The sequence below is a fragment of the Delphinapterus leucas genome, chromosome 2 (assembly GCF_059928025.1).
Source record: "Delphinapterus leucas isolate spDelLeu-1000000601 "Yukka" chromosome 2, BTC_Dleu_Yukka2, whole genome shotgun sequence".
NCBI classification, from domain to species: domain Eukaryota; kingdom Metazoa; phylum Chordata; class Mammalia; order Artiodactyla; family Monodontidae; genus Delphinapterus; species Delphinapterus leucas.
Window position 1 is genome coordinate 38,241,225 of NC_143130.1, and position 26,438 is coordinate 38,267,662.

The window sequence follows — 26,438 nt, forward strand, 5'->3', positions numbered from 1 at the left end:
TTCCAAGATTTTAATCTATACCCTTGGTAACCTTAAACATTTTGATATAAACTTTTCTCAAAGGACATTTCTGGTTAGACTATCGGTACTGCAGCCACAATATACAAACACATATAACACACATGGACAAACACATTTAAAAGCTACCCAAAATGCTTGTGTCCCTGAGAAATTTTTACGATTTGAAAATCTAAGATGGTGGCTCAAAAAAAAAAAGGCAAACTACGTCACATTTTAATCCGTTAGACCTTGATTTGTGTGGCTTTAAAACAGTTACAAATAGTGTTTCGTACTTTTTACAGAAAGATAGAGCTGAACACAGTAAGCTTCTTCAAGGCCAGGGGCTCAGTCTTGACAAAAACTCATTTTCCTGGGAAAAAGGCGAAGAAAGCCCTGCCTATGGCGACAGGAAACCTTGGGAGAGAAGCAGACAAACTTTGGTATTTCTAGTTCCTTTGGGTCCTAAGAGACCAGAAAAGCTAAGACAGAAAGATGCCATGTGACTTTGGCCAAAGAAACAATACAATTTCAATCCTTTACTGTTTCAGACTCTTAGTATTCTGGGAAACCAGTGTTTACTTTCAGTGCCCCCTAGACCTGAGGTTGTGATATGCTGGCAACGGAGCACGTACATGTCAGCTATATTCACTGATACAGCTCTGTGTTTTAAATTTCGTTTTGTTATTTTTCACCCCAAACTGTTAAGATCTCCAGAAGACTCTAGACTCCTAGTTTACTCTCCACATAAAAAATAGCTTATTTCACATATAACTTGATTTCCTCTCCCATGAGGAGATTAATTTCCCACTAGGGCATGAGAACTAAAAAATTCAGGGTCATAGATCATTCCCTAGTGATATAGACTATTTCAGACCGGTAGAAGTTCATCTACCTACCCGTTAACACAAAGAAATATATATATGTTTTTGGCTAAATAAATCTTCAGGAAAGAAAAACATGTTAAGATTAAATTCTACTTACAGAGCTGTGCAGGCCCTTTCACTGTAATTCTCACACTTCGACTTCCCAAAGGAACAGCAATTACATTTTCTTCCCCTAAGAAAGAACACAAGACAAATGTAATGAAACTTGTGCACTAAAGGGCCATCCAAATAAGCAACTCAAAACTGGGAGCATCTGTCAAGTGTTCTTAACTACATTTCATTTCCGTCTTCTGTCAAGAAATCTGTGGAAAGCAGCTACTGTGTATAAGGAATATTAATACTAATCACATAATTTCATTTAAATACATTTTTAAAAAACATTCAAGAAAAGTTTAAATAAATGCACTGGTCTAACTGAGTGAGTCCACATACGAGGGCCCTCAGGTCATACCCATTCATCCGAGGCTGCTTTTGCCCTACAAAGGCAGAGGTGAGTATTTGCAACAAAGACAATACGGCTCACAAAGCCTAATATATTTACTATCTGGTCCTGCACCGAAAAATTTCCATAACGCCTGGCCTAGATAATTACCTAGTGGAAATCCTGGTCCCTGTCGACTTTTCCTTCATGCCGTTACACATTTTGAAATTAATTTTCATTGGCACATAATAATCTAAGGGCATATGAAATTCCATCCCCCAGTCCCCGATTTGATCATTAAGTGTATTATTAAATGATATTAGTACAGTATCAACAATATGAGTTACTTCAAGCAGATGTTGTGTTTTGTTTGTTTAACTTACAGAGAACCATTTGTTTTGAGAGCCTCTGGGGTGAAACTGTTGGATCAAAGGATGTCACTATGTTTGTTGACTTGTTCATAAGTTTTATTATATAAAAATACCTATTTATTACTGAAAATTAGAAAACGCAAAAAAGCATACTAGACAAAATGAAACTATTTCCAGAGATCATCACTTCTAACACTTTGAGAAATATCCTTTCTGGATTTTCTGTTTGTTTTTAACATACATACATTAAAAAAAAGCACAATGAACACTACTTAAATATCCACCATTTGGGGAGGTGTTAAATAAACAACAGTATATCCATACTAAGGAATATGCTACAACTGATAAAAGTAATGATAAGAAGCCACATTTTTTTTTTTTTTTTTGCGGTACGTGGGCCTCTCACTGTCATGGCCTCTCCCGTTGCGGAGCACAGGCTCCGGATGCGCAGGCTCAGCAGCCATGGCTCACGGGCCCAGCCGCTCCGCGGCATGTGGAATCCTCCCGGACCGGGGCACGAACCCATGTCCCCTACATCAGCAGGCGGACTCTCAACCACTGCGCCACCAGGGAAGCCCAAGAATCCACATTTTTTTTAAACATCTTTATTGGAGTATAATTCCTTTACAATGGTGTGTTAGTTTCTGCTTTATAACAGAGTGAATCAGCTATACATATATCCCCATATCTCCTCCCTCTTGCATCTCGCTCCCATCCTCCCTATCCCACCCCCTAGGTGGTCGCAAAGTACAGAGCTGATCTCCCTGTGCTATGCGGCTGCTTCCCACTAGCTACCTATTTTACGTTTGGTAGTGTATATATGTCCATGCCACCCTCTCACTTCATCTCAGCTTACCCTTCCCCCTCCCCATGTCCTCAAGTCCATTCTCTACATCTGCGTCTTTATTCCTGTCTTGCCCCTAGGTTCTTGAGAACCTTTTTTTTTTTTTTTGAGATTCCATATATATGTGCTAGCATACAGTATTTTTCTCTTTCTGACTTACTTCACTCTGTATGACAGACTCTAGGTCCATCCACCTCACTACATATAACTCAATTTCGTTTCTTTTTATGGCTGAGTAATATTCCATTGTATATATGTGCCACATCTTCTTTATCCATTCATCTGTCGATGGACACTTAGGTTGCTTCCATGTCCTGGCTATTGGAAACAGAGCTGCAGTGAACATTGTGGTTGCATGACTCTTTCTGAATTATGGTTTTCTCAGTGTGTATGCCCAGTAGTGGGATTGCTGGGTCATGTGGTAATTCTACTTTTAGTTTTTTAAGGAACGTCCATACTGTTCTCCATAGTGGCTGTATCAATTTACATTCCTACCAACAGTGCACGAGGGTTCCCTTTTCCCCACACCAGCTCCAGCATTTATTGTTTGTAGATTTTTTTAGCGATGGTCATTCTGACTGGTAGAAGCCACATTACTTGATGTGGAAAGACTGCCAACATATATATTGATTAATGAAAAAAGAAAGTTAAAAAACAATTATATGGATAATGATTTCTTGAATATGAGTTCAAAAGCATAGGCAACAAATGAAAAAAATAAATAAATTGGACTACATCAAAATTAAACTTTTGCATATCAAAGGGTACTATCAATACAGTGAAAAGGCAACACATGGAATGGGAGAAAATATTTGTAAATCACATATCAGATATGTTCTGGTTAATATCCAGAACATATAAAGAATTCCTACAGGGCTTCCCTGGTGGCGCAGTGGTCGAGAGTCCGCCTGCTGATGCAGGGGACACGGGTTCGTGCCCCAGTCTGGGAAGATCCCACATGCCACGGAGCAGCTGGGCCCGTGAGTCATGGCCGCTGAGCCTGCGCATCCGGAGCCCGTGCTGCGCAACGGGAGAGGCCACAACAGTGAGAGGCCCGCGTACCGCAAAAAAAAAAAAAAAAAAATTCCTACAACTCAAAAACAATGACAACAAAAAGGAACCCAATTTAAAAGTGGGCAAAGGACTCGAATCGACTTTTTTTTCCGAAGAGGATATACAAATGCCAATAAGCACATAAAAACATGCTCAACATCACTAATCATTAGGGAAATGCAAATCAAAACCACAAGGAGATACCACTTCACACTCATTAGGCTGGCCATTATTTTAAAAATAAGATAAAATAACAAGTGTTGGTCAGGATGTGAAGAAATTGGAACCCTTGTGAACAGCTGACGGAAATACAAAATAATGGTTCAACCACGGTGGAAAAGAGTTCCTCAAAATATTAAATATAAAAGTACTATATGATTCAGCAATTCCACTTCTGGGTATACCCAAAAGAACTGAAAGCAGGGAGTCAGATATTTGTACACCCATATTCACAGCAGCTCTATTCACAACAGCCAAAGGTGGAAGCAACCCAAGTGTCCATCCACAGATGAGTGGAAATCTATCACGCGGTAAATATACACAAGGGAATATTATTCAGCCTTAAAAAGGCAATTCTGACACACGCTATGTAACGTAGATGAACCACAAAAACATTATGCTAAGTGAAATAAGTCAGTCACAAAAGGATAAATACTGTATGATTCCATTTATATGAGGTATGTCAAGTTCACAGAGACAGAAAGTAGAATGGATTTTGCCAGGGGATGGGGTAAGACAGATTATCACAACCTATCTCCAGAACTTTTTTCATTTTGCAAAACTGAAAGCCTGAGCCCACTAAACAATAAGTCTTGGAGGTGGCGGCAGCTGAGACAACAGCGGTGGCGGCAGCGACGGCGGTTCTGGAGGCCGCAGTCCCGGTCCTGGCTTCAGCCCCAGCCCCACCGTGGTGACGCTCGCTGAGCTGCAGGTGCTCCGGGCCGCCCTCCTGGCCACGGCCTCGGGCTACTCCGTCAGCATCGATGCGCATGCCGAGGAGTGCTTCTTCGAGCGGGTCACCTCGGGGACCAAGATGGGCCTCATCTTCCAGGTGGCTGAGGGCGGCTTCCTGGACGTTGACGTGGAGATTACAGGGCCTGATAATAAAGGAATTTATAAAGGAGACTGGGAGTCCAGTGGGAAATACACATTTGCTGCTCACATGGATGGAACGTATAAGTTTTGTTTTAGCAGTAGGATGTCCGCCATGACTCCAAAGATAGTGATGTTCACCATTGATATTGGGGAGGCCCCCAAACAACAGGACATGGAAAGAGAAGCTCACCAGAACAAGCTAGAAGAAATGATTAATGAGCTCGCAGTGGCGATGACAGCTGTAAAGCATGAACAGGAATACATGGAAGTTCGGGAGAGAGTACACAGAGCAGTCAATGACAGCACAAACAGCAGAGTGGTCCTTTGGTCCTTCTTGGAAGCTCTTGTTCTAGTTGCCATGACACTGGGACGGATCTACTACCTGAAGAGATTTTTTGAAGTCCGGAGGGTTGTTTAAAAAGCCTTTTGCTGATGATCCCAAACTCATAATTCACTGTTTACCAAACGTCTTGGTCATAATAATGTCATTAGTTTCTATGTTTTTATTTTCTAAACTGTACATTCACAGCTTCCGTTTCTTTGTGATTAACAGATATTGGGGGAAAACACTTTTTTAGGAAAGTTATAGTGAAATTTGACATGTGATTGGCATGGTTTCATATTTGAATTCTTCCTCCATTATACAGGTCCTTCCAGAACTCAAACACTGTAAGTGGAATATAGGTGCATAGTCCTTATGATATCTTCTTTCCTTTTGTTTTCATCATAAAATGCAGCTTGTTCAGGATAGTACTTTACTGATAGCACTTTACTAAAATGACTGCATTCTTGGGATCCCTTATCCTGCAGTTCAAGTCATTAAAGATTCACTTTGTTCAGTCCTTATGAGAAACAACAATCTGAACCCTGACATTTTTTGTCCAGCCTAATGGCAGAGCTCTGTGACTAGGGGATGCTACCAGGTTGGTACTTTTATACTTTGTCTATCTTGTTTTTGCTTTAAAGATAAGACTTAAACCAACAGCCTTTTTCCCCTTTAAAGTTTTACTTTGAACCTTAGCACTCAATCGCCTCCACTTAAAATTGCTGACACAAGCAGCTAATAACCATTTTTTGGTTTCTGTCTAACCTTGTAAGAAGTGTCTATTAAAGCCAATTCTCTGGGTGTTGCAGTGAATGGTGGTTCTTTTTCTTTCTACGCTGGCTCATCCACTTTCTCTACTCTTGGCACGGAGGAGGTATGCATTCACATAATTGGAAAAATCTGGATTTCTGATGCCAAAGGGTTAAAAGCCTCTTGGATTTCTTTGCAGTGATATACAGCCACTATTTTATTTTTGATCACTGGCATTTTGGTCACTGTTTAATTAGTGCACTGAACATTACTGTCAGTACTAGGGTGTTCGTTTCTGTTTTTCTTGGGTCTTTCTTTTTTGGCACATGTGAATTTTGTTTTGTATAAAACGAAATGACTTTCTCTTGGCCTCTGATGATGGGTTTAAAATTAAAGGAGCATCTAGTTTTGGTGTGGGGATGATCCAGGATTATGTTGTGACTGATGTATATTAGCTACTTGTACATTATTTTTGGATCTTTGCAAGGGGAAAACTACAAGTAACGAGTTTTATACAATTAATTTAAATTTGTTACAGGTTTTCATGTTCAGGATAAACAATTTTTCAACCTTGGGTGAAAATAATTGCAACAGTTTAAGGTGACTGTGTTTTACCCTAGGACAACTGTTGCATGCCAATTTGTGTGCATGTGTGTGTGAAAACACTTCAAAATTGAGTTAAAAGATGTAAATTTAAAATTGGTTGTGTATCTAATCTGCCCCAGGTCCAGTAAATAAACAATACTTTAAAAAAAAAAAGTCTCCATTCTCTTTCACCAAACCATTGACAGTGGTTACCTCTGAGGAAAGAAAAGAGTTCTAGGAGTGCGTGAAGGGAAACATCGTTCTACACATTTTGAGTTTTCTATAATGAAATGTACTGATAAGTTACTTTTAAAATACCATTTAAAAAAGCTAAAAACACTATTCACAAAAGAAAAAGAGAGAAAGAAGAAAATAAAGAACCAGGGCCCAAATGTTTTGCTGGATGAGTTTGCAAACCCTTAAAGCAAACAAGTAAGTTGCAGATAGAGGAAGAATGAAATTTTCCCAGTAGTGATACACAGCTAAAATAACTCAGATACCCAAATCAGACACAGAGATCACATAAATCAATATGTGAACTAAATCTGAATTATGACTGTGGATGTAAAAATAATAAAATAACACAAGTAAATTCCAGAACTCTATCATAAGAGTGATACATCATGACTAAATAGAGCATATTATAAAAATGAATGATTGAGTCAACATTAGGAAAATTATTAATATAATTGATTATATGAACAGATCAAATGAGTTAAACATTATGATCATTTTAATGAATATAAAAAGGTAGCTAACACTAATAAGAACCTGCTATATAAAAAATAAATAAAATTCTAAAATTAAAAAGAAAAAAGTAGCTAACAAAATTCAGCATGCATTACAATAATTCCTTTCAAAGCCAGAGACAGAAAAAAACACCCTCAATTTAATAAAGAATCAGAAGCCATGAGCAGACTTAATGGTGAAACATTAGAATTATTTCCACCATAGTCAGGAACAAAACAAAGATTATCATCATCATTTTTTTCCCCACATTCTTATCCTTGTCAATGTAATTAGAAAATAAATAACTTAGAGGAATATATATTGGAAATAAAATTTTAAAACCTTATTTGTAAATGATATAACTACTTTAAAATTCAAGAAGAAAAAAACTACTGTAGACCAATATCCCTAATGAATATATTATAGATGCAACAAGTCTCAATAAAATACTGGCAAACCAAATTCAGCAGCTCTTTAAAATGATCATACACCATGATCAAGTGAGCTTTACCCCTGGGGTGCAAGGATGGTTCGACATATACAAATCAACAAATATGATACATCATATTAATAGAATAAAAGAAAAAAATCATATTATCATCTCAATAGACACAGAGAAAGCATTTGACAAAATTCAATCATGATTAAAAACTCTTAACAAATTAGGCATAGAAGGAACATATCTCAAAATAACAAGGGCATATATGTTATATATGACAAACCCACAGCTAACATCATATTCAATGTGTTTTTTATGTTTTTTTCTGTATTTTCCAAATTTTATACAATAAAAAATGCACTGATTTTTTTCTACAATGTTATTTTTTTAATTATTCAGGAAATTTTCCAGTGGCTTCAGATTTTAAGATGGCATCTACAATAACAGAGGGTGACAAGGATCTCCAAGTAGAGTCAGAATGACTACAATTCTTAGTAAGCTGAGGCTGACCAAAATGCTAAGGACAGTAACCAAACACATGTTCTTCACTGTGTCATTATTTAAGGTAGAAGAGTCAATAATATTATGTTGATGAATAACATAGAGTACAGACAACTTTTTAACTTTTTATTTGCTTCTGACTTCTGTCAAGAAATATCTCTATTTAAAAATGATAAAAATAAAGAAACCATAAAATAAACTTTAAATAGGCCCATAGATGTGAAGTCTTCATTTTTCTCTCTTCTGTACTTTCAAAGTTCTCTGTAATGAAAAGGGCCTGGAAGCCATGATCCCCCAGGAATAATAAGTATTGCCTATATCTTGGGCTCTAAATACCATTCCCCACTGAAAAGAACCACGGCTCCATGAAAATACAGGCAATTCTAGGTCTGGAGAAGGAAAAAAATTCAAAGAGAGCCTAAAACATCTTGTTGTTTTAGAATGCAAGGCAGTGCTTAAAATCCAATGGAATTATGTCAAAAGGAGTCACCTTGAACTGCCCCCATTGGCCACATTTTGGACTATATGAGGCCCCAAATGAATACTGTCTATATAATATTATAAAACATTGAATAAATAAAAATCCCTGAATACAGAGTGAGAAATGAAATAAATGACTGGGGAGCTTCTTTACAGAAGAATGTCTGCAAGTAAATGTAGAGGTAATGATAGAATTAGAAAATTACCATTTGCAACCAAACCCCAGTGTAAGTACTATTTCAAGCCAGGAGCAACAATAGATGCTAAACCTATCATGTGAGAAATTGTTGCAAAACAGAATATTTAACACCTTAAGATAACACCCAGCAGGTTTCTTACAAGGAAACATGGATCTACATAACAGAGTGATCTGTATGTCCCCACCTTAGACAAGTGATCAAACATAGCATTACTAATATTGGGAAGGCTGACATCACACAGATGTTCAATCCAGTTCTAATCAAGCCCTGGACCTCACGGCTCAGTTTATAGGAAATACTTGAGGGAGATCAACAAATTAAATGGCAATCAGACAAACACAGAATATGGGAAATGCTATAAGACAACTGGGATGAACGCTTTAAAAAGTCAATATTATGAAAAAATAAACGGGCTAAATAAAAGAGACATGTATGTAACAAAAATTGTTTTGAAAATAATAAATTAGAAAGCTTTCTTGAGCTGAAGGAATCCTGTTTGGGTAGATCAACTGGGCTAAGCGCTCTCTTAGAAAATCTTTGTGAACTAGGCTACAGTGTCTTTGAGAAGCATTTATCCTGTGTAAGTGTGTGCATGTATATGTGTGTGTGTGTATGTGAGTGTGTGTGTGTTCCAACTACCATCCATTGACAATTATACACTTAAGTGAAACCTCTTAGACTAGAACCCCTGGCACTTTATTTTAGCCAGATGGTTCAAACTCGGGGGAAATGTGTGTAAAGAGCAATGAACCCCAGTCACCTACAGTACTAACTTGTGGGGAAATGCACATTGCAGGGCAGCTGGGCAAGGCTAAGTTGGAGCGACCTATAAGAGTCCCCACGTAAGGCTTTAATGTCATTAGGACATCCCTGGTGGTCCAGTGGTTAAGACTCTGCGCTTCCAATGCAGGGGGAGCGGGTTCAGTCCCTGGTTGGGAAACTAACATCCCACATGCTGCGGTGTAGCAAAAAAAAAAAAGAAGCAGGGAAAGGATTCAACGTCCTTAGATTATGGAAAAGTAACCTATGCTGTACAGTTTTAAATGCCTTCTCCTCCTAAACTGCAATTCCCTTCTGTTTCTGTAACTCTCCTACAGAACAGTTTGATACATCTGACGTCCCTGTGGTACTTTTACAGGGCAGTGCCTCCCAGGATCACCTGGAGAACTTATTAAAACACAGATGCCTGCTCCCCCCACAGAAATCCTGACCCAGAAGTTTAGGGTGGGGCCCAAGAATTTGCCCATCCAGCAGCCTCCGTATGATGCTGCTACAGAGCATCTGTGAGCTATGTTTCCAATAGCGCTGACCCAGGGTGAGGGAAAACTCCAGGTCCAGGAAGCAGGGATGGCTCTGTAGTCACAAACTTTTCAGCATTTCTTTACTGTTCTGCAGGAAATGGCACAATTCTAGGTCCGACCAGAAATAAAGTGAGAACCCTTGTGAGGTAGACAATTTTAAGGAGGGAGGGGACAGCTGTACCAAATGTTCTACCAATGAGGGCTTAAAGTGCTGATGGATGAAGCAGTAAAAAGCTTGTTAATGGGCTTTGTAAAGGCAGTTTCAACTGGGTAGTAAGCACAGGAGGCTGTGGTTTGAGGAATAAATGATGGCAAAAAAGTAGAAACAGGAAATGTAAACAGTTTTTCCAAAACTTGTCAATAAAGGTAGGTGAAAGATTAGGGTGGTAGCTGGAGATATGGAGTTTAAAAGATGGGGCTTCCCTGGTGGCGCAGTGGTTGAGAGTCCGCCTGACGATGCAGGGGACGCGGGTTCGTGCCCCGGTCCGGGAGGATCCCATATGCCGCGGAGCGGCTGGGCCCGTGAGCCATGGCCACTGGGCCTGCGCGTCCAGAGCCTGTGCTCCGCAACAGGAGAGGCCACAGCAGTGAGAGGCCTGCGTACCGCAAAAAAAAAAAAAAAAAAAAAAGAAAAGATGTATATATATATATACACACATACTAATATACATATACATATATTATGTATACATATATACACACACATATTTTGTAAATTATATTTCTATTTAAGATGGAAGACATCTGGTCACATTTAACACTGATGGGAAAAGGAGACAAGAGAGGATAAAGAAGAGAGAGGGGATGATGGGTGGGATGAGATCCCTGAGGAAGTAGAGGGGGCTGGAATCCAGGACACAGATGGAGGGATTAATTAGCCTTGGAAAGGAAGACAGACACTTGTGACTCTGTGATGGGAGGGAGCAAAGAATGGATGGGTGCAGCTGCAGGGCGAGGTCTCTTCTGATGGTTTCTATTTTATTGAGGTTGTTTTTTTTTTTACAATCTTCTCTGGAGTTTAGCATAGAATCAGTTTTTGTAAATGGTCCATAAGTGCTTGAAAAGACATTACATTCCGTCAAAATTCAATGCTCAATAATACCTGTTAATGTAACATTACTAATTCTGCTGTGCAGCTCCTACTGACTGAAGTGTGTTCAAGTCTTTCATAGCAGTTTTATTTGCTTCAATTTCTTCTTACAGACCCATAGGGCTTTGTTTTCTTTATACATTTTGATGTAATGGTATTCACAAATTTTTAAGACTATTTTTTGATTACTGGTGGATATAAAATACTCCTCTTTGATTTTTTTTTTTTTTTTGCCTGAGATTCTACTAGTTCTGATATAAATACTGCTATCATGCTTTCCTTGTCTCCCCCGTTACAATGGGACACTTTTAAGCCCCAGACAAATGGCCTCCAGGTTAATTCCCCCTCAGTCTGGAGCTAGACCCAGATCTCACAGGAGCAAGCTGCTTCTTGTGCTTCAGGACAGGTTAAGTATAGACCACTTAAAACCTCCTCTCACAAGTCTGCATATGAGGCCACCAATCAGGTCTGATTCTGAGGCTGCTTTAAAAGATTATACTTTCTAATCGTGTAGAATCCAATGGTTGAGAACATATCAGATGGAGGAAGGCTTCTTCTCTACCCCATCCTACGATGTTCATAACAGCAAGTCCACGTCTGGGAACACCCAGATTTGGTGGTGGTGCTGGGAACTGGTTCCTGGGGAACACTTTCATTATTTGGAACTATTTCAAATTTTTTTCATTGAAATTTGGGGTAAGAGATCCTTGATACTGCTACTCACTGTGCCATCTTCCAGGGCTGCTTCTCATCACAATTTTAATGTCATTTGCATTATTTTTACTCTACAAACTACTGGGAGAGGCAATACGGAATGGTGGTTAAGATCACAGGCCCTGGAGCCAGACAACCTAGGTTAGAATACCAGCTCCGCCACTTACAATGGCTGTATGACTTTGGGCAAGTTCCTACCTTCCCTGTGTCTCAGTTACATCTGTAGAATGAGGATAATAAGAATACTTGTTTCAAGGGGTTGTTGAGAGGATTTAATAACATAATACACGCAAAGGGCTTAGAAGAGAACTTAACCACCAGTAGGACTGGGTTAGCAAAAGTTATTAAAACCACACCGAGCACGTACTATGCCCCCAGGCACAACCCTAGGTAACCTGAGATACATGCCTCCTTTGTTCTAGTAAAAACCCATTCCTACAATTAAGAAAACTGAAGTTGTGCAAGTTTAAATGACTTGCCCAAGATCACAGACTTCCTAATTAGTAGGGCTGGGGTCAGAACCAAAAAGTGCACTCAACTTTTCTACTGTTGAGACCAAGTTATAACTGTATAAACCCAAACTCTCCCATCACAAGTATACTCTCTACAGACTTTGATTTTATGGGTTTCACTTATTTGATTTTGCAATCACTGGGCTGACCCAAGGATCTACGAAGTTTGCTTCCACTAACCTCCCTCCCACCCATAAACGCTCAAGTCCAGCTGTTCCATCATATTTTTTCTATGTCTCATTTCCTGCCGCGGAATCACAGTTTTGCTAAGTAGCAAGATGTACAGGAAATAAATTGTCCACACAACATTAACTAATCAATAGACATCAGTTTCAGCCCAGAAGGACTGTAATTTATACCAGATCGCTTATTTTCACTATAAAGTCAAACTAGAACTACACCAACCTAAATACACACATTCCGTGGTGACACAAGAAAAGAGATGGACTCTTTTATTACTCTCACTTCAACAACCTCATTTCCACTTTTCCATGCCTGGTTTTTGTTTTTTTTGATTTTTAAAATCTGGTTGGGTATTTGGCCGAACAAAACTTTCGGTCAAAAGCATATTTCCTGTTACTTTCTTGACCCTGCATGTATCTTCTTCAGCCTTTTTAGGCTCAAACACACACACACCCTCCAATCTCCTCTCCATTCCCAAAAAACAAAGGAGTTATTTTTTTAAAAAAGGAAGAAAAGTACCTGAATAAATGCTGATGCTAATAATAATAATAACCCTATGGAAAAATAATACTTATTTTCCTTTAAAAAGAGATAATGCGTGTGAAAGCATTCATTTTGTAAACTGAAAAACATATAAACACAAAAATGGTGTTTATTAATGCTTTTACACACCCATAACCACTTGGCATCATTTAACCTAAAACGACATTGTGTAGAACAGGGGCTAACAACTTTCCAAATTAGGGTAGCCAAGTTTGATTCGAGCCTATCGGTCCCTCTGTGGGTGTGGTGGGGGACTAAGGGGGTGAAAGAAGGGAAAGCCAGTGTGTACTACACGGATTCTGAAGCTGGAGGACTGTCCACATAATGCCTTTTGACACAGAGGTGGGATAAATGAGACGTGCCATGGAACAAAGATGGGCAAAGTAAAAATCAGAAATTAACAACCGTCTTTTCAAAAGTAGAGAAGGGACATGGCAGGGATTTGACTTGGTGAGAGCAACCGGCTGCACACTGAAAACCGATTCCCATACCTACACCCGCCCTGCGATGACATCCCTACTCCTGCCCTGAGCTGCTCATGTGCTACATCATGGATGTCTCTTATTGCTGAATCTGCAAATGAGTGTCCTTAGCTATTAGCCCTGGTGTCTCTGTAGAAACAACCTGGAGGTATATCTCTTTAAGGGCTCAAAATGCCTTTACCCCAAAAGAGCACGGTAACAGGCCGAGTGCCTAACAGTGTATATGCTTTGGTGCGTGTTTCCAGGACTAGCTTTGAATAAATAACATGCGGTAGAGGGGGCTATGTTACATACAGCATCTAACAACATCTTTCTGTCCAGATGTTCCCCAGCATCCTGGTGTAACAGTTCTTTTCTGCCCTTCATACTGCATCTAAGAAATCAAGAGCCTGGTGAGGACTAAATGGTCATTTGCCTTCTGACTCTGTAATGGGATGCAGAGGTTCAGAATATGTCACTCCCAAATATGCCACTTTGGCACACTGATTATTTTGAATTAAAGGGACTTGAGAAACAGCTAGTGCAAGAAGGACACTCTGACCCTCTACTGGAGGAAAGCAGGAGATAAATCTCAGGGGAAGCTACCCTCCCTGTACCAGGGTGGGTAGAAGGCATCCTTATCACCAAAGACAGGGAATTTGGGGCCAAGAAGGCTGTGTAAACAAATATAAATATGTAAAATCTCCTGTGCTCTTTAAGAAGACAAGCCATCTCTGTGGAACCTTTTCATTAAAGCTTTGGAAAATTCTTCATATGAGATCCTAGGACTTACTTCTCTAAGCTCCACTTAATCCCAAGATCTCTGTGCTTGAAAATAAGGAATAAATTACAAATATATTTAATAGACTTTCAGAAATAAAAAATGTCTTACAAATCATCTATGCTAACAGTCTCAGGACGCAGATGAAAAAGCCGAAGTTCCTGTGATCTTGCCTAAGATCGCCGATAGTGGCCAAGCAGAGGTTATTACCCTAGGCTTTGGCTTCCAGTCCAGTTCTGTTGCACAATATTATTTAGTCTCACTGAATACATAATAGGAAGCAGAGCTGTCTCCAGCAAAGAGCCTGTATTCATTCGTGCAACAGTTATTGAGCTCCTGTGACATGCTCAGTACTGTACAAGCACTAGGAATAAAATGGTGAAAATCACAGACATGGTGTCTGCTTTTGCAATGCCTGACTAGTAGGAGAGACCAATTAAACAAATAAACACAATTGTCCCTTGAACAACACGGGGGTTAAGGGCACTGAACCTCCACGCAGTTGAAAACCCGTGTATAATTTATAGTTGGTTCTCCGTATCCGTGTTTCCTCTGTATCCAAGGCTCCGCATCTGGGGATTCACCGGAGAATCATATAGTGCTGTAGTCTTTACTATTGAAAAAAATCCACGTATAAGTGCATCTGCGCAGTTCAAACCCATGTTATTTACGAGACAACTGTAAATGAAATAATTACTTCTTGCAATAAAGGCTAAGAAGGAAATAGAAAAGAGAAGGGCTGACTTTAGGTAGATTGGTCAAAGAAAACCTCTCTGAGGAGGTGACACTTGAGCTCAAGGTTGAAAAAGAGGTAGCCCAGTTAAGAGCTGGGAGAAGCATGTTCCAGGCTCAGGGATTGGTCGATGCAAAAGCCATGGAGGAAAAGGGCACCTTGCATTCTAAAATCATCCAGAAAGTCAGTAATGAGGGGAGACTAGTGAATGAGGGGCAAAATGGCACACATGACATAACATAAGAGCCAGATCCACAAGACTTTGAAAGTCATGGAAAGGGGTATGGATTTTATTATAAGTGTAAAACTAAAGGCAATTCACAAAGAGGTATTAAGCTGGGGAGTTCCTGGTCAGTCCTGCTACCCTGTGAAAATCAGCCTCAATGACATTCTTTCTCAAGAGCACCTGCATGTCATTTTCCTCTTTTTTTTTTTCATGCAGAGGACATAAGAGAAGCATAAAAACATGGGAAAGAGCAAGGCAAGGGCGAAAGCCCAGGGCTCTAGATTTTCAGTCTTGGGATCTTCTTCCATGCCATGCTCTCTCTCGTGAATTAAATGGGGAAACGTCCCATTAAAAAGAACAGGGTCTGGGACTTCCCTGGTGGTCCAGTGCTTAAGGCTCTGCACTTCCATGCAGGCGGTACGGGTTCGATCCCTGGCCGGGGAGCTAAGATCCCACAAGCTGTGCAGCGCAGCCAAGAAATATTTTTAAAAAGTAATAAAGTCAAAACTAAATAAAATGAACAGGGTCTTTGGTTTGAATATTCATTTGCCACACACAGTTCTAGCATAAGAGTTTTATCCATCAGAATCCTGCTCAAAAAAGATGAATAAGGAGGCAGAAAAAAATGAAATAAGAAGGCAGGAGGAAGGGGAACCAATCTGTCTAGCATGCCAGCAAGCCAATACAGTCTTCTTTGTTATGGAATAAGTTAAATGCACAGATTATCTTTGGAAATGACAGTCAAAGGAGAAATGAAGAGTGTATGAAGAGAAAACCTTGTGAGAATTACACTGTGAGGCAGCCCCACAGTCCGCCTAGCCCAGGATGCTATATCTGTCGGGAGTACACAGGGATGCTTTGTAAGAAGGTGTGGTTATCTTCACGATGTCCAAAGTTAAGCGTAATGCTGGTGTTCCAGCTCAGCCTTAGGTATCACTGTATCAATAGGCTTAGTTGCCACCAGGGAAAAATGTACAGTTGACCCTTGAACAACGCGGGGGTTAGGAGCGACAACCCCCTCCAGTCAAAAATCTGAGTATAGGGACTTCCCTGGCGGTCCAGTGGTTAAGATTCCATGCTCTCAATGCAGGGGGCACAGGTTCAATCCCTGGTTGGGGAACTAAGATCCTGCATGCCACACAGTGTGGCCAAAAAAAAAAAAAAAAAAAATCTCAGTATAACTTACAGTTGGCCCTCCTTATACCCAGTTCCTCATATCCGTTCGCGGTTCCGAGTGGGTGGGTCCAACCCACCACAGATCATTTGGTCGTGTAGTATTTACTGCTGAAGAAAATCCAAAACCATGCAGTTCAAATCCGTGTTGTTCAAGGGTCAACTACATAAACAGCTCATATCAGACAAGCTGAGCTTATTTATTTATTTGTCTCATGGGTGCATGCCCTTGTGTGGACAAGACCAAAATAATGGGCAAACCTGGTAAAACAAGTGAGTCCCTAAGTACCAAATCAAGATGCTCCAAATAGGGGTGTTACTGTTTTTAGAGTTTTCCCTCTTTAAAAACGGAGTGGCTTCCAGTTCCCTGTTCCAACAGCCAAAGTTATTGATGCCAGTTGTTAGTTCAGTCTCTCTCCTGCCCGTGAACAGGAAATATGCATGCTGTATGTGGATTAATTTCTGATACTTCTCATAGCAAAGGTTTTGGCTCCAGGCTCTTACACCTTGAATCTGCCTCCCTGCAGGATGGAAACGAGGGCCGCTGAGCAACCTTGTGCTCTTTCTCCAGAGCAGGGCTGTGCCAATAGCGTCTCCCGGCCACGGCCTCCTTCAGTGTAAGTCCGGGGGAAGATCGGAATGATTGCTTGGCAAGGTGAGGACGGAGGAGCCTGGTGGACCCCACAGGTCTGGTGATGCACACTTAGGGACTGACGTGGCTTCGTTTCCCACATTTCTTTCACACAAAGCACGATTATAGGGAAGTGCTTCCATATGGCCCGTAGAAAACCCCAGCCAAAAAAACAGCTTCAGCTGGCCAGATTCAGAGCAGCAACAGACATGAAGGGGCCGTAAGGAAAAGCGAGGATGAGAAGCACCGAGTTTTCATGCAGGCAGGCATCTTTGCTAAGTCTGGCCTCAGCCCCAGTACAGGCATATGGAGCCTGAAGACTCGTCAGCAGCCGGCGGGATGCCCCCAGCTCTCACCACACAGCTCTCCTCGCTGCATTCAGGGATCTGTCTGTGAGCTCCAGCTGCCCTTCCTTTGCAGAAATTAATCAAAAATATTAGATTTTTAGGGGCCCTTCTCCTGGATTGTCCTGAACTGGCATCAGGGGTCTGAGACCCCTTCAAAAAAATCAGAATGGCAAATTTGGGGCTTATGGGGACACATGCATTTTTCTGGAGAGAAAATGCATAATTATCAATAGATTCTCGAAAGGATCTATAATCCCAAAGCTGAAATTCAATGAGAGAGAGAGAGGATATGAAGTACCTTATCAAGAGTGAGGAACGATGCAGTCAAGCAGGTAAGCCCCTTTCAGCCAGCCCAGCCCCCATCCCATCCCCTCCCACCCCAGGGCCTTCTCCACATACTTCTCCAAAAAGACTGGTTTCTTGACCCAATTTCACTCAGCTTCTACTCTGGTTCAATTAGAATTTTCTCAATTTCTAATCTCTCTCAGACCCTGACAAGATGACATCTTTTCTGATGAGATTTCCACACTTTTTAAAGCCAACAGTAACTGCAGGCACTTCCCCCAAGGCCTGAGCTGGTGATGATTTTCCCCCATTAGTCCTCTCATCCCAAAGCTGTCCTAGTTAACTCTTCACAGCCCTGCCTGGTTCTTCACTGTCTTCCTCTGGATCTTATTCTTTCCTCTATCTTTGGTTTCTCGTACAATTCTCTGTGTTTTGACACCTTTGACAAGACTTTCCTCCACACCCATCAGTAGCTCTCTCAAAAACAATGCCCCGGCGGACCAAGTGTTGATTTCGAAATCTGTTTACATTTAATGTTATGTTAGAGGCGTGACATCCTTTGGTACCCATATGAGCAATATTTCTAATAAAAATATTGCTAGCATTTACTGAGCTCTCTCTAGGTGCCAGACACTATTTGGAATGCTCGGCATGACTGAGTTATTTAATCCTGACAATAACTCCACAAAGGCGGTACAACCGCTGTTCCCAGTTTAAAATGAGAAAGTCAAGATACACAGAAAAGTTCAAAAACTTGTTCTGTTTACAGAGCTAGTAAACAACAGGCCCAGGATTTAAACCCAGGCAGTCTGGCCCCAGACTCCAATTTCTTAACCATATTCCTTAACTTCTCTATTCCTTAGTTTTCTCACCTGTAAAATGGGTCGGACAATGTCAAAACCACAATGTAAGGGGGCTGGTGGAATTAAATGATATGCCTGAAGAGAATGTTGGGAATTATAAAGCATTAGATCAATATTACTAATAACAGAATGGATGGAATGTGATATACTTGGTTTCCCAGCTCCTTAGAAGCCAGTGTGTCATATGCCACAGTTCTGGTCAGCAAGGCAAAACTCCCTGGGGAAGACGCCCCTTCCTGACTAAAGGGCACAGTATTAAAAGAATGCCTTCTGCACCACCTTCTTCTGTATCATCTGCTGTGTGGATGTGTTGTCTGAGTATTTAATAAATAGTGACTTAGCAACCCCAGAGGAAAGCCATACTCTAAGCTGGTGAAGGAGAGAGAGGAGCCTGGTTCCTCAAAAACATAGTAAAACAGCTTCCCCAAACTTGACTGCCAGCTCCAGACTTCTTGCTAGAAGAGATATGTAAACTCCTGTATCTATAAGTTGGGTCTTCTGTGAATTCCCATAGAATGCATCTCTCACTGGTACCCCACCACTCAAAGCCAGCTCCTTCAGGAAGCCCATGGATCTCATGGTTTCCAGTCTCACCTAGGCCCCCTTGCAGCTACTCCTCTACTTCATTACTGCCTCTTTTTTTTTTGGCTGCGCTGCATGGCTTGTAGGATCTTAGTTCACCTGCCAGGGACTGAACCCGGGCCCCAGCAGTGAGAGCACGGAGTCTCACTGGGAATTCCCCTCCTTACTGTCTTTGATGAGTTCCTTATCCTCCCTTCCTTGATGCGAGCATTCTCGAGTCCCTGACAGCCCTCACTCTTTTCTTTCTTTATTGAAATATAGTTGATTTACAATACTGTGTTACTTTCAGGTATACAGCAGCTTGATTCAGTATTTTTGCAGATTATATTCTATTACAGGTTATTACAAGATATTGGGTATAATTCCCTGTGCTATCCAGTATATCCTTGTTGCTTATCTATTTTATATATAGTAGTTTGTATCTGTTAACCCCAAACTCCTAATTTGTCCCCCCCGCTTTGGTAACCACAGGTTTGTTTTCTACATCTGTGAATTTGTTTTATTTTTTTAATTTATTTTTTATATCTTTAATTTATTTTTTATTTATATTTTAGGGAGCCTGAAATCTTTTCATAATTCCTTGGCACCATAGTATTAGCTCACAAAACACCCACTCGTGCTTATTGTCTGCAACAGACAATTTATATGATAGTATTTTTTTGCAATGAAAGAATACTAAACCTGTTTCTCAAGTCACTAAGCACCCTCCTGCTACAACTATTCCGAAAGCTTGCACAGATACTTTGTTGTACTTAAAATTTTGTTTTTTCTACTGTTAATCCCTTTGCCAATGTTTTATCCTAAAGAAGAAGGAAGTGATGTAGAGATCATAGCTTCTAATGAAGAAAAGGATGGCTGGAGAGCAGGGTCATCTGCCTCATCTTTATCCTTCAGTCACAGTGTTAACTGTGTCAGACACTTTTTCATATATAGTCCAATTTGATCCTCACAATGACCCTAAGAGCTGAGCATAATTATTATTCCCATTTGTGAATCTGTTTCAGAGCCCTCACTCTTAAGCAGCTGACTCCACCTCCTAATGAACAGAGTTTTTTTAAAAAAAGACAAAACACTGTATTGGAACACAGTTAATTTCTCAAGGGTGCCTGTAGTTATCCAGTTCTTGACATGGTGTGGGTGTGTACCCCTCCCTTATTCCTGGGAAAATCCTTCCCTTGATACATTCTCTCACCTTCTGTTCACTCCTAAACCCACTGCATTCAGGCTTTGGTTTCAGCCAGAAGTTCGTTGAAACCACTCTTGCTAAGGTCACAAATTTGGCTTCAAACTGCCAAACAGAAATTTTTGGACCTTAATTCCAGCTCACCTCAAAACAGCATTTAACATGGCCGACTATTACCTCCTTTTTGGAATTACTTATTCCTTCAGCTTCTATACTGCTTTGGCTAAGTTCTGAGTTTACCTACTCTTTTCATTATCTTTTCACTTGAATTCCCTTAAACGTTTTCCCTGGCTAAATTGTCATGACTTCCTGATATATTCTATATACTCTCTTTGGAGGGACTCAGCTAATTTATAGCTAAAGAGCACCAAGATGGGGATTTTGCCACTAGCAACAACGGACTATCATGTTTCAGATCAACTCCTCCACTCCAAAGACAATCAACATCTGTTTGAAGGTATTAGATAGGTACCAAGGCACTGAATACTTAAGGGGCCAAATTTCGGGAAAGAAGAAAAACCCAAGGAGGTGAACGTTTGTCTTTTTTTTTTTTAACATCTTTATTGGAGTATAATTGCTTTACAATGGTGTGTTAGTTTCTGCTTTATAACAAAGTGAATCAGTTATACATATACATATGTTCCGCCTAGAGGGGTGGGATATGGAGGGTGGGAGGGAGGGAGACGCAGGAGGGAAGAGAAATGGGAACATGTGTATATGAACATTATCTTTGATATGCATCTCCTCTCCATGCATTCCTTACCCTGATGAACAGCAAATAAATCCACCCAGCTGCTCAAGCTGGAAAATCTGCAACACCCTACCTCTCTTTTCTCTCTTACAGTCTTCATTCAAAGAATTATCAAACTCCACTGACTCTCTTCAATCTCTCTCCCATCTGTTTCTTCCTCTGCCTCTCCCACCACACTACTCCCGACCAAGGCCTCATTATTTCAAACGCCCTGGAATATTTAAAAACAGCATCCTGCTTAGACGCCTTGCTTCCTGGCTCACCTCCACATGCAGCCAGAATTATTTCATTAAAACACAAATCTAACCATGCCACTCCACTGCCTAAATGGCTTCAATGACTCCATTTAACCTGAAATGTGAAGCACAATGATGAAGGCCTTTATGGTTGCCTGCTGTCTTATTCCCCCAACCCTAACCAATGTGCAATCCTAGTAGTTCCTCAACAAAGTCCAGGCTTCCCTCTAGGGTCACACCATGAACTTTGTGTTTCCTCTGCCTGGAAAATCCTCCCCACCTTCCACCCCTCCTGTAAGGTTCTCCTCATTTTGGAAGAATAAGTAAAATCCCTATTTCATAAGTTACATCCAAATAAACACGAAGAAATAAAAGAGTTTAAAGTAGGAACACACAGGGACTTCCCTTGTGGTGCAGTGGTTAAGAATCCACCTACCAATGCAGGGGACACGGGTCAGATCCCGGGTCTGGGAAGAGCCCACGTGCAGCGGAGCAACTAAGCCCGTGCACCACAACTACTGAGTCCGCGCTCTAGAATCCGCGAGCCACAACTACTGAAGCCCATGCACCTAGAGTCTGTGCTCCTCAACAAGAGAAGCCACCATAATGAAAAGCCCGCGCACCACAACGAAGAGTAGCCCCCGCTCACCACAACTAGAGAAAGCCCGTGCGCAGCAACAAAGACCCAACACAAATATATATATATTTTATATAATAAAATATTATATAAATAAATTTATATTTATATTTAATAAATAAATAAATTTATAAAAAACTAAAAGTAGGAACACACAAAAAAAAGCACTGGCAGAAGGCGCACATGTATAATTTTTTCCCTTTAAGGCAAGGGTCAGCAAACTACAACCTGAGGGTCAAATTCAGCCTGCAGGCTAGTTTTTGTAAATAAAGTTTTATTGGAACACAGCTGTGCCCATTGGTTCACGGGTTGTCTGTGGCTGCTTTTGCCTGGCAACAGCACAGTGTTGAGTAGTTGAGAGAGAAACCATATGGGCTAAAAAGCCCTAAAATATTTACTCTCTGACCCTTTACAGAAAAAGCTGACGACCCCCAAATTTTTTTTAAAAAATTTAAAGCAGATATTATTGAACTTAAAAGATGGAAAAGTCTGAATATGCAGAACTTAGAAACTACTGATTCTACAAACACAAACAATATTGAAAGTCAAATGACAAACAGAGAACATTAGAAATAGGTACAACAGACAAACAAATAGTATATATTCATGATACAAGTGAGGAAAAGATCACCATCCAAATAGAAAAAAGAGTAAATGACTTCAGCAGCTAATTGAAACCTGAAGAAGTATAAATGGGCAAAAAATGCATGATGGTATTTTCTACCTTGTTAGCAATCAGAAGGGGGCAAAAAAAATAATGACTCATAGCTTACCTTAAAAAATCAGCAAATTAAAAAAAAATAGTTATACTCTGTATTGGCATATGTTCAAAGAAACAGGTAGTCTTAGAAGAGGTAACTGGAATAGGGACTTCCCTGGCAGTCCAGTAGTTAAGACTTCGCCTTCCAATGCAGGAGGTGTGGGTTCGATCCCTGGTGAGGGAGCTAAGATCTCACATGCCTCCTGGCCAAAAGACCAAAACATAAAACAGAAGCAATACTGTAACAAAGTCAATGAAGAGTTTAAAAATGGTCCATATCAAAAAAAAATCTTAAAAAAAGAGGTAATGGGAAAAAAAGTTTGATATACTACACTTTTTGGAAGAAATTTGTCTTTTAGAACACGGGTCAAAAGTTCTTTCCAACGAAAAAGCTTAGCGTTGGGAAAATGTTATTCTAGTATCAGACGGTCTAAAGCACATGTTTTACGGTAACATCGTATCGGGTTTAAAACCTACTTTTTTCAGGAGAAACGTGTGACTTTGATTGTCCCCGCACCAGCCTGCAGGTGGCGCCGTCACCAGCACAGACGCCACAGTTGTCTTCCTTGGCGTTGCTCCCCAGTTGTCGGTCGCAGCCCACTGCCTGCAGACAGACAGAAGCACGGCGGTCAGGAGTGGGTAGAGATACGGGGATGTGAGACCTTCTGTATGTCAGAAACCGTACTTATGGTGTTATCCTTCTTAAATGTATGAGTTGGCTCTCTTTTATGAGGATATACTTTTTAAAAGATATAATAATATATAAAGCTTGACAGTACCCTGTCATTTATATGATTCTTCTCCAAAGGCCAAAGAATTAAAAAAGACTTGAGACTGTCCCTTGACACTCCCACTCTTACTGTTTTATTTATAATGTTATTCAGATATTTTATGTACATAAAATGAATGGAACATTACAGATATTTCCTCTCTCCTCTTTCCCCACCCCTTCCCTCTCTTCCTATCCCTACCCTAGTCCTATTCTCTCATTTCTTCCCCCAAATGACCACTATTCTGAAGTTGATGTATATCCTTCTGGTCCATAGTTTTATTTTAATTTTTTTTTTTCTGTTTTTAATCTCAATCTATACCTGTATCTTAATACTGACGATATATCCACATCTCTCTATATTCTGTATTTGTATCTTTGCATTTCCTTCTGTTTATCATTATCTATACCTATACCTATCTCTACCTGTATGTCATTATATATATGTGTGTGTGTGTGTATATATACAATCTTTATAAAAGCTTTTATAAACAATTTTTAAAATATAAGGAAGGAATTAATGAGAGAGCTATCTCATAGAATATGCTTATACTGATATCCTTCAGTCTCTTGTGAATTACTGCTTTTGTGAGTTGTGTGTGTGTATTTGCTAGACTGTGAGCTTCCTTGTATGAGAAAAAGGGCTATGTCTTATATTTCTTTTTATTTTACAAATATGTCTTTTACATGATGTGCGCCCAATAATATTAACTGATGAGCTAGTTTATCTCTACCTCTGCATACACATTCAACTTTATTTGTATTTATATGCCTGGTGTGTAAGTGCAGAGAACTTAGAGGCAAACAGCCCACTTACAAAACCTGCCCTGTCCTACCACCCCTTTCAAGCTGCAGGGTGTTGAACAATTGAAACTCTAGGAGGCTCATTTTCCTCAAGAGTAAACTAGGGACAATAATACATACTCCACGTAGGGTCTACTAAGAATGAAATGAGAAAATATATGTGAAACTCTTAGTACAGTGATTAGAATACTCAAAGGGCTCATCAAAAGAGAGCCCCTTTAATCTCTCTCTGTTTTTCATTTTGTTTTGACTGCTGGGTTGAGCCCCTATGCTTTGGTTTGGAGAACTGCTGGATCAGATTTTGTATCCAAGGTGTTGAAGAGAATATAAAACAGGACGAAGTTGGAACCACATCTATAGACTATTCTTTCCAAAATGCTGGTGCTGAAGGGAAGGAAAAAGATCAAATGAAAGTTTCACGGAGAGGTAGGAAAAGTTCCAAGGAAGTTTAAGGAAAAGCCTATGATTAGAGATATTTTCAAATTCACAAAGGGCTGTCATGAAGAAAGGGTTTACATTTGTTCTGTGTATTTTCAAACGGTGAAAGCTACAGGTTTAGGCATAATTTAGTTCAATATGAGAAAGTTTTTAAAGTCAGAGTTATCCAACAATAAATATTCAACCATGGGCTAGGTAGGAGACTTTTTGGCAGGAAAATTGGAGAGGGGATTAAATTATTTGATGAGCAGCTGAATCCTTTGAGACCCTTTCATCCTGATTATATGATTTTTATAAAGATAATAGTAAAATATTAATAATAATAGTTGATTTTTATTGAATACTTACCACGTACCTGGCATTATGCCCAGTATGTTATACACATTATTTCATTTAATCTTCATGGCAACCTTCTGATACCTTCTATCTCTATTTTACAAATAAGGCATCCGAGTGTCACTGAGGTTATATGACTTTGCTACATTACACAACTAGTGTATTGTTTTAAAACCCAGTTCATCTGACAGCAGAATCCTAACACTGTACTATACCTTCCTCACCTTTAGTATCAGCAGATGGACAACAATGAACCCAGGTACATAGGCCATTATGTTAATATTTACAAGTACATGTGGAATAACTTAAGAGTGATTGATTTTGGAAACACACTTGTGTGGTTGAGATTCAATGAGTGAGTAACTTGTATTCATGCAACTTTCTCAAAGGGTAGTAATTCTACCATCAAATTATAGAAACACTGTTCCTCGGCCAAGCTCTGTCCTCACACATCTGTGTCCCTGAGCACTTTGCATTTCATGAGAATGAGAATCACCCTGTATCTGGTCATCCAGGAAGGGTGTGGGTTTAGGAGCTAGGATGGGTTTGTTTTGAAGAGTGTTTGGAGCCTTGCAAGACCCTGGGCAATCGAATACCCCCCTGAGCACTGACATTTATTTCATAATTTTTAAAGCTAGAGTTCATCCAAATATTACAGCCAAAAATAAGCATGTGAAAACATCACAGAAAAATAATATCTGAAAAGAAGGTCTGGTTGCCTTGTGATTCATAGGGTATAAGCCAGAACTGCCCTTGAATTTGAGGGACTACCAAATTTTCACTCTCACTTCACATCATAATGAACACTGAGCAACTTTCTAAGAATTGCCTCAAGTATTTTCAACTTCTGTGACTTTTCCTGAAGTCAAGATCTCTAGTGGTAATGATCTAAAAACCACTAATCGATAAACATAGCAATAAAATTTATTAACATCCATATACAACCAATTTCTATAGAGCCAGGCACTACAGAGTATAAATTAGTAAGACAAGATTTATATTCTACAGTGTAGTTAATGAGACAAGTTATACAAGATAGGGGATAATATAAACAAAAATTTAAGATATATGAGCAGTGCTTTGGGGAATAAATACACATATATAAATCATCACTTCAGCTAAGGATTATTTCATAGTACTGGCATATGATTTCTTAATCAGCTCATAGAAGTCAGTGTTTAAATAAGGGTCGTTACTCCATATGAAGCAAAACATGAATTTTCCAGCTCGGTCAAATATAATCCTTCAAATTTTTTGAGTCAACTTCTGCTTGAGATCTCTGAAAACTGGATTCTACCTTACAAAAAATTCTAACATTCCTGCCTGAAAAATCAGAGGATATGGAGCTATGGTAATCATTAGGAATATTCATAAATATTTAGCTTCTCCAGCCCATGGAGGACTGCACTTCCCCACCCCCTT

The 26,438-nt window shown here is 39.9% G+C and overlaps 1 protein-coding gene and 1 pseudogene across 1 annotated transcript in view; one reads left to right on the top strand and one right to left on the bottom strand.

Moving 5' to 3' along the window:
• ADAMTSL3 (ADAMTS like 3) overlaps positions 1-26,438 on the bottom strand; it is a 376,368-nt gene that overhangs the window by 182,513 nt on the left and 167,417 nt on the right. The window contains 2 exon segments of the mRNA XM_089906711.1: positions 982-1,056; positions 23,147-23,273. Coding sequence (XP_089762837.1) covers positions 982-1,056; positions 23,147-23,273 — 202 coding nt within the window.
• LOC111164708 (transmembrane emp24 domain-containing protein 2 pseudogene) lies at positions 4,299-5,332 on the top strand (annotated as a pseudogene).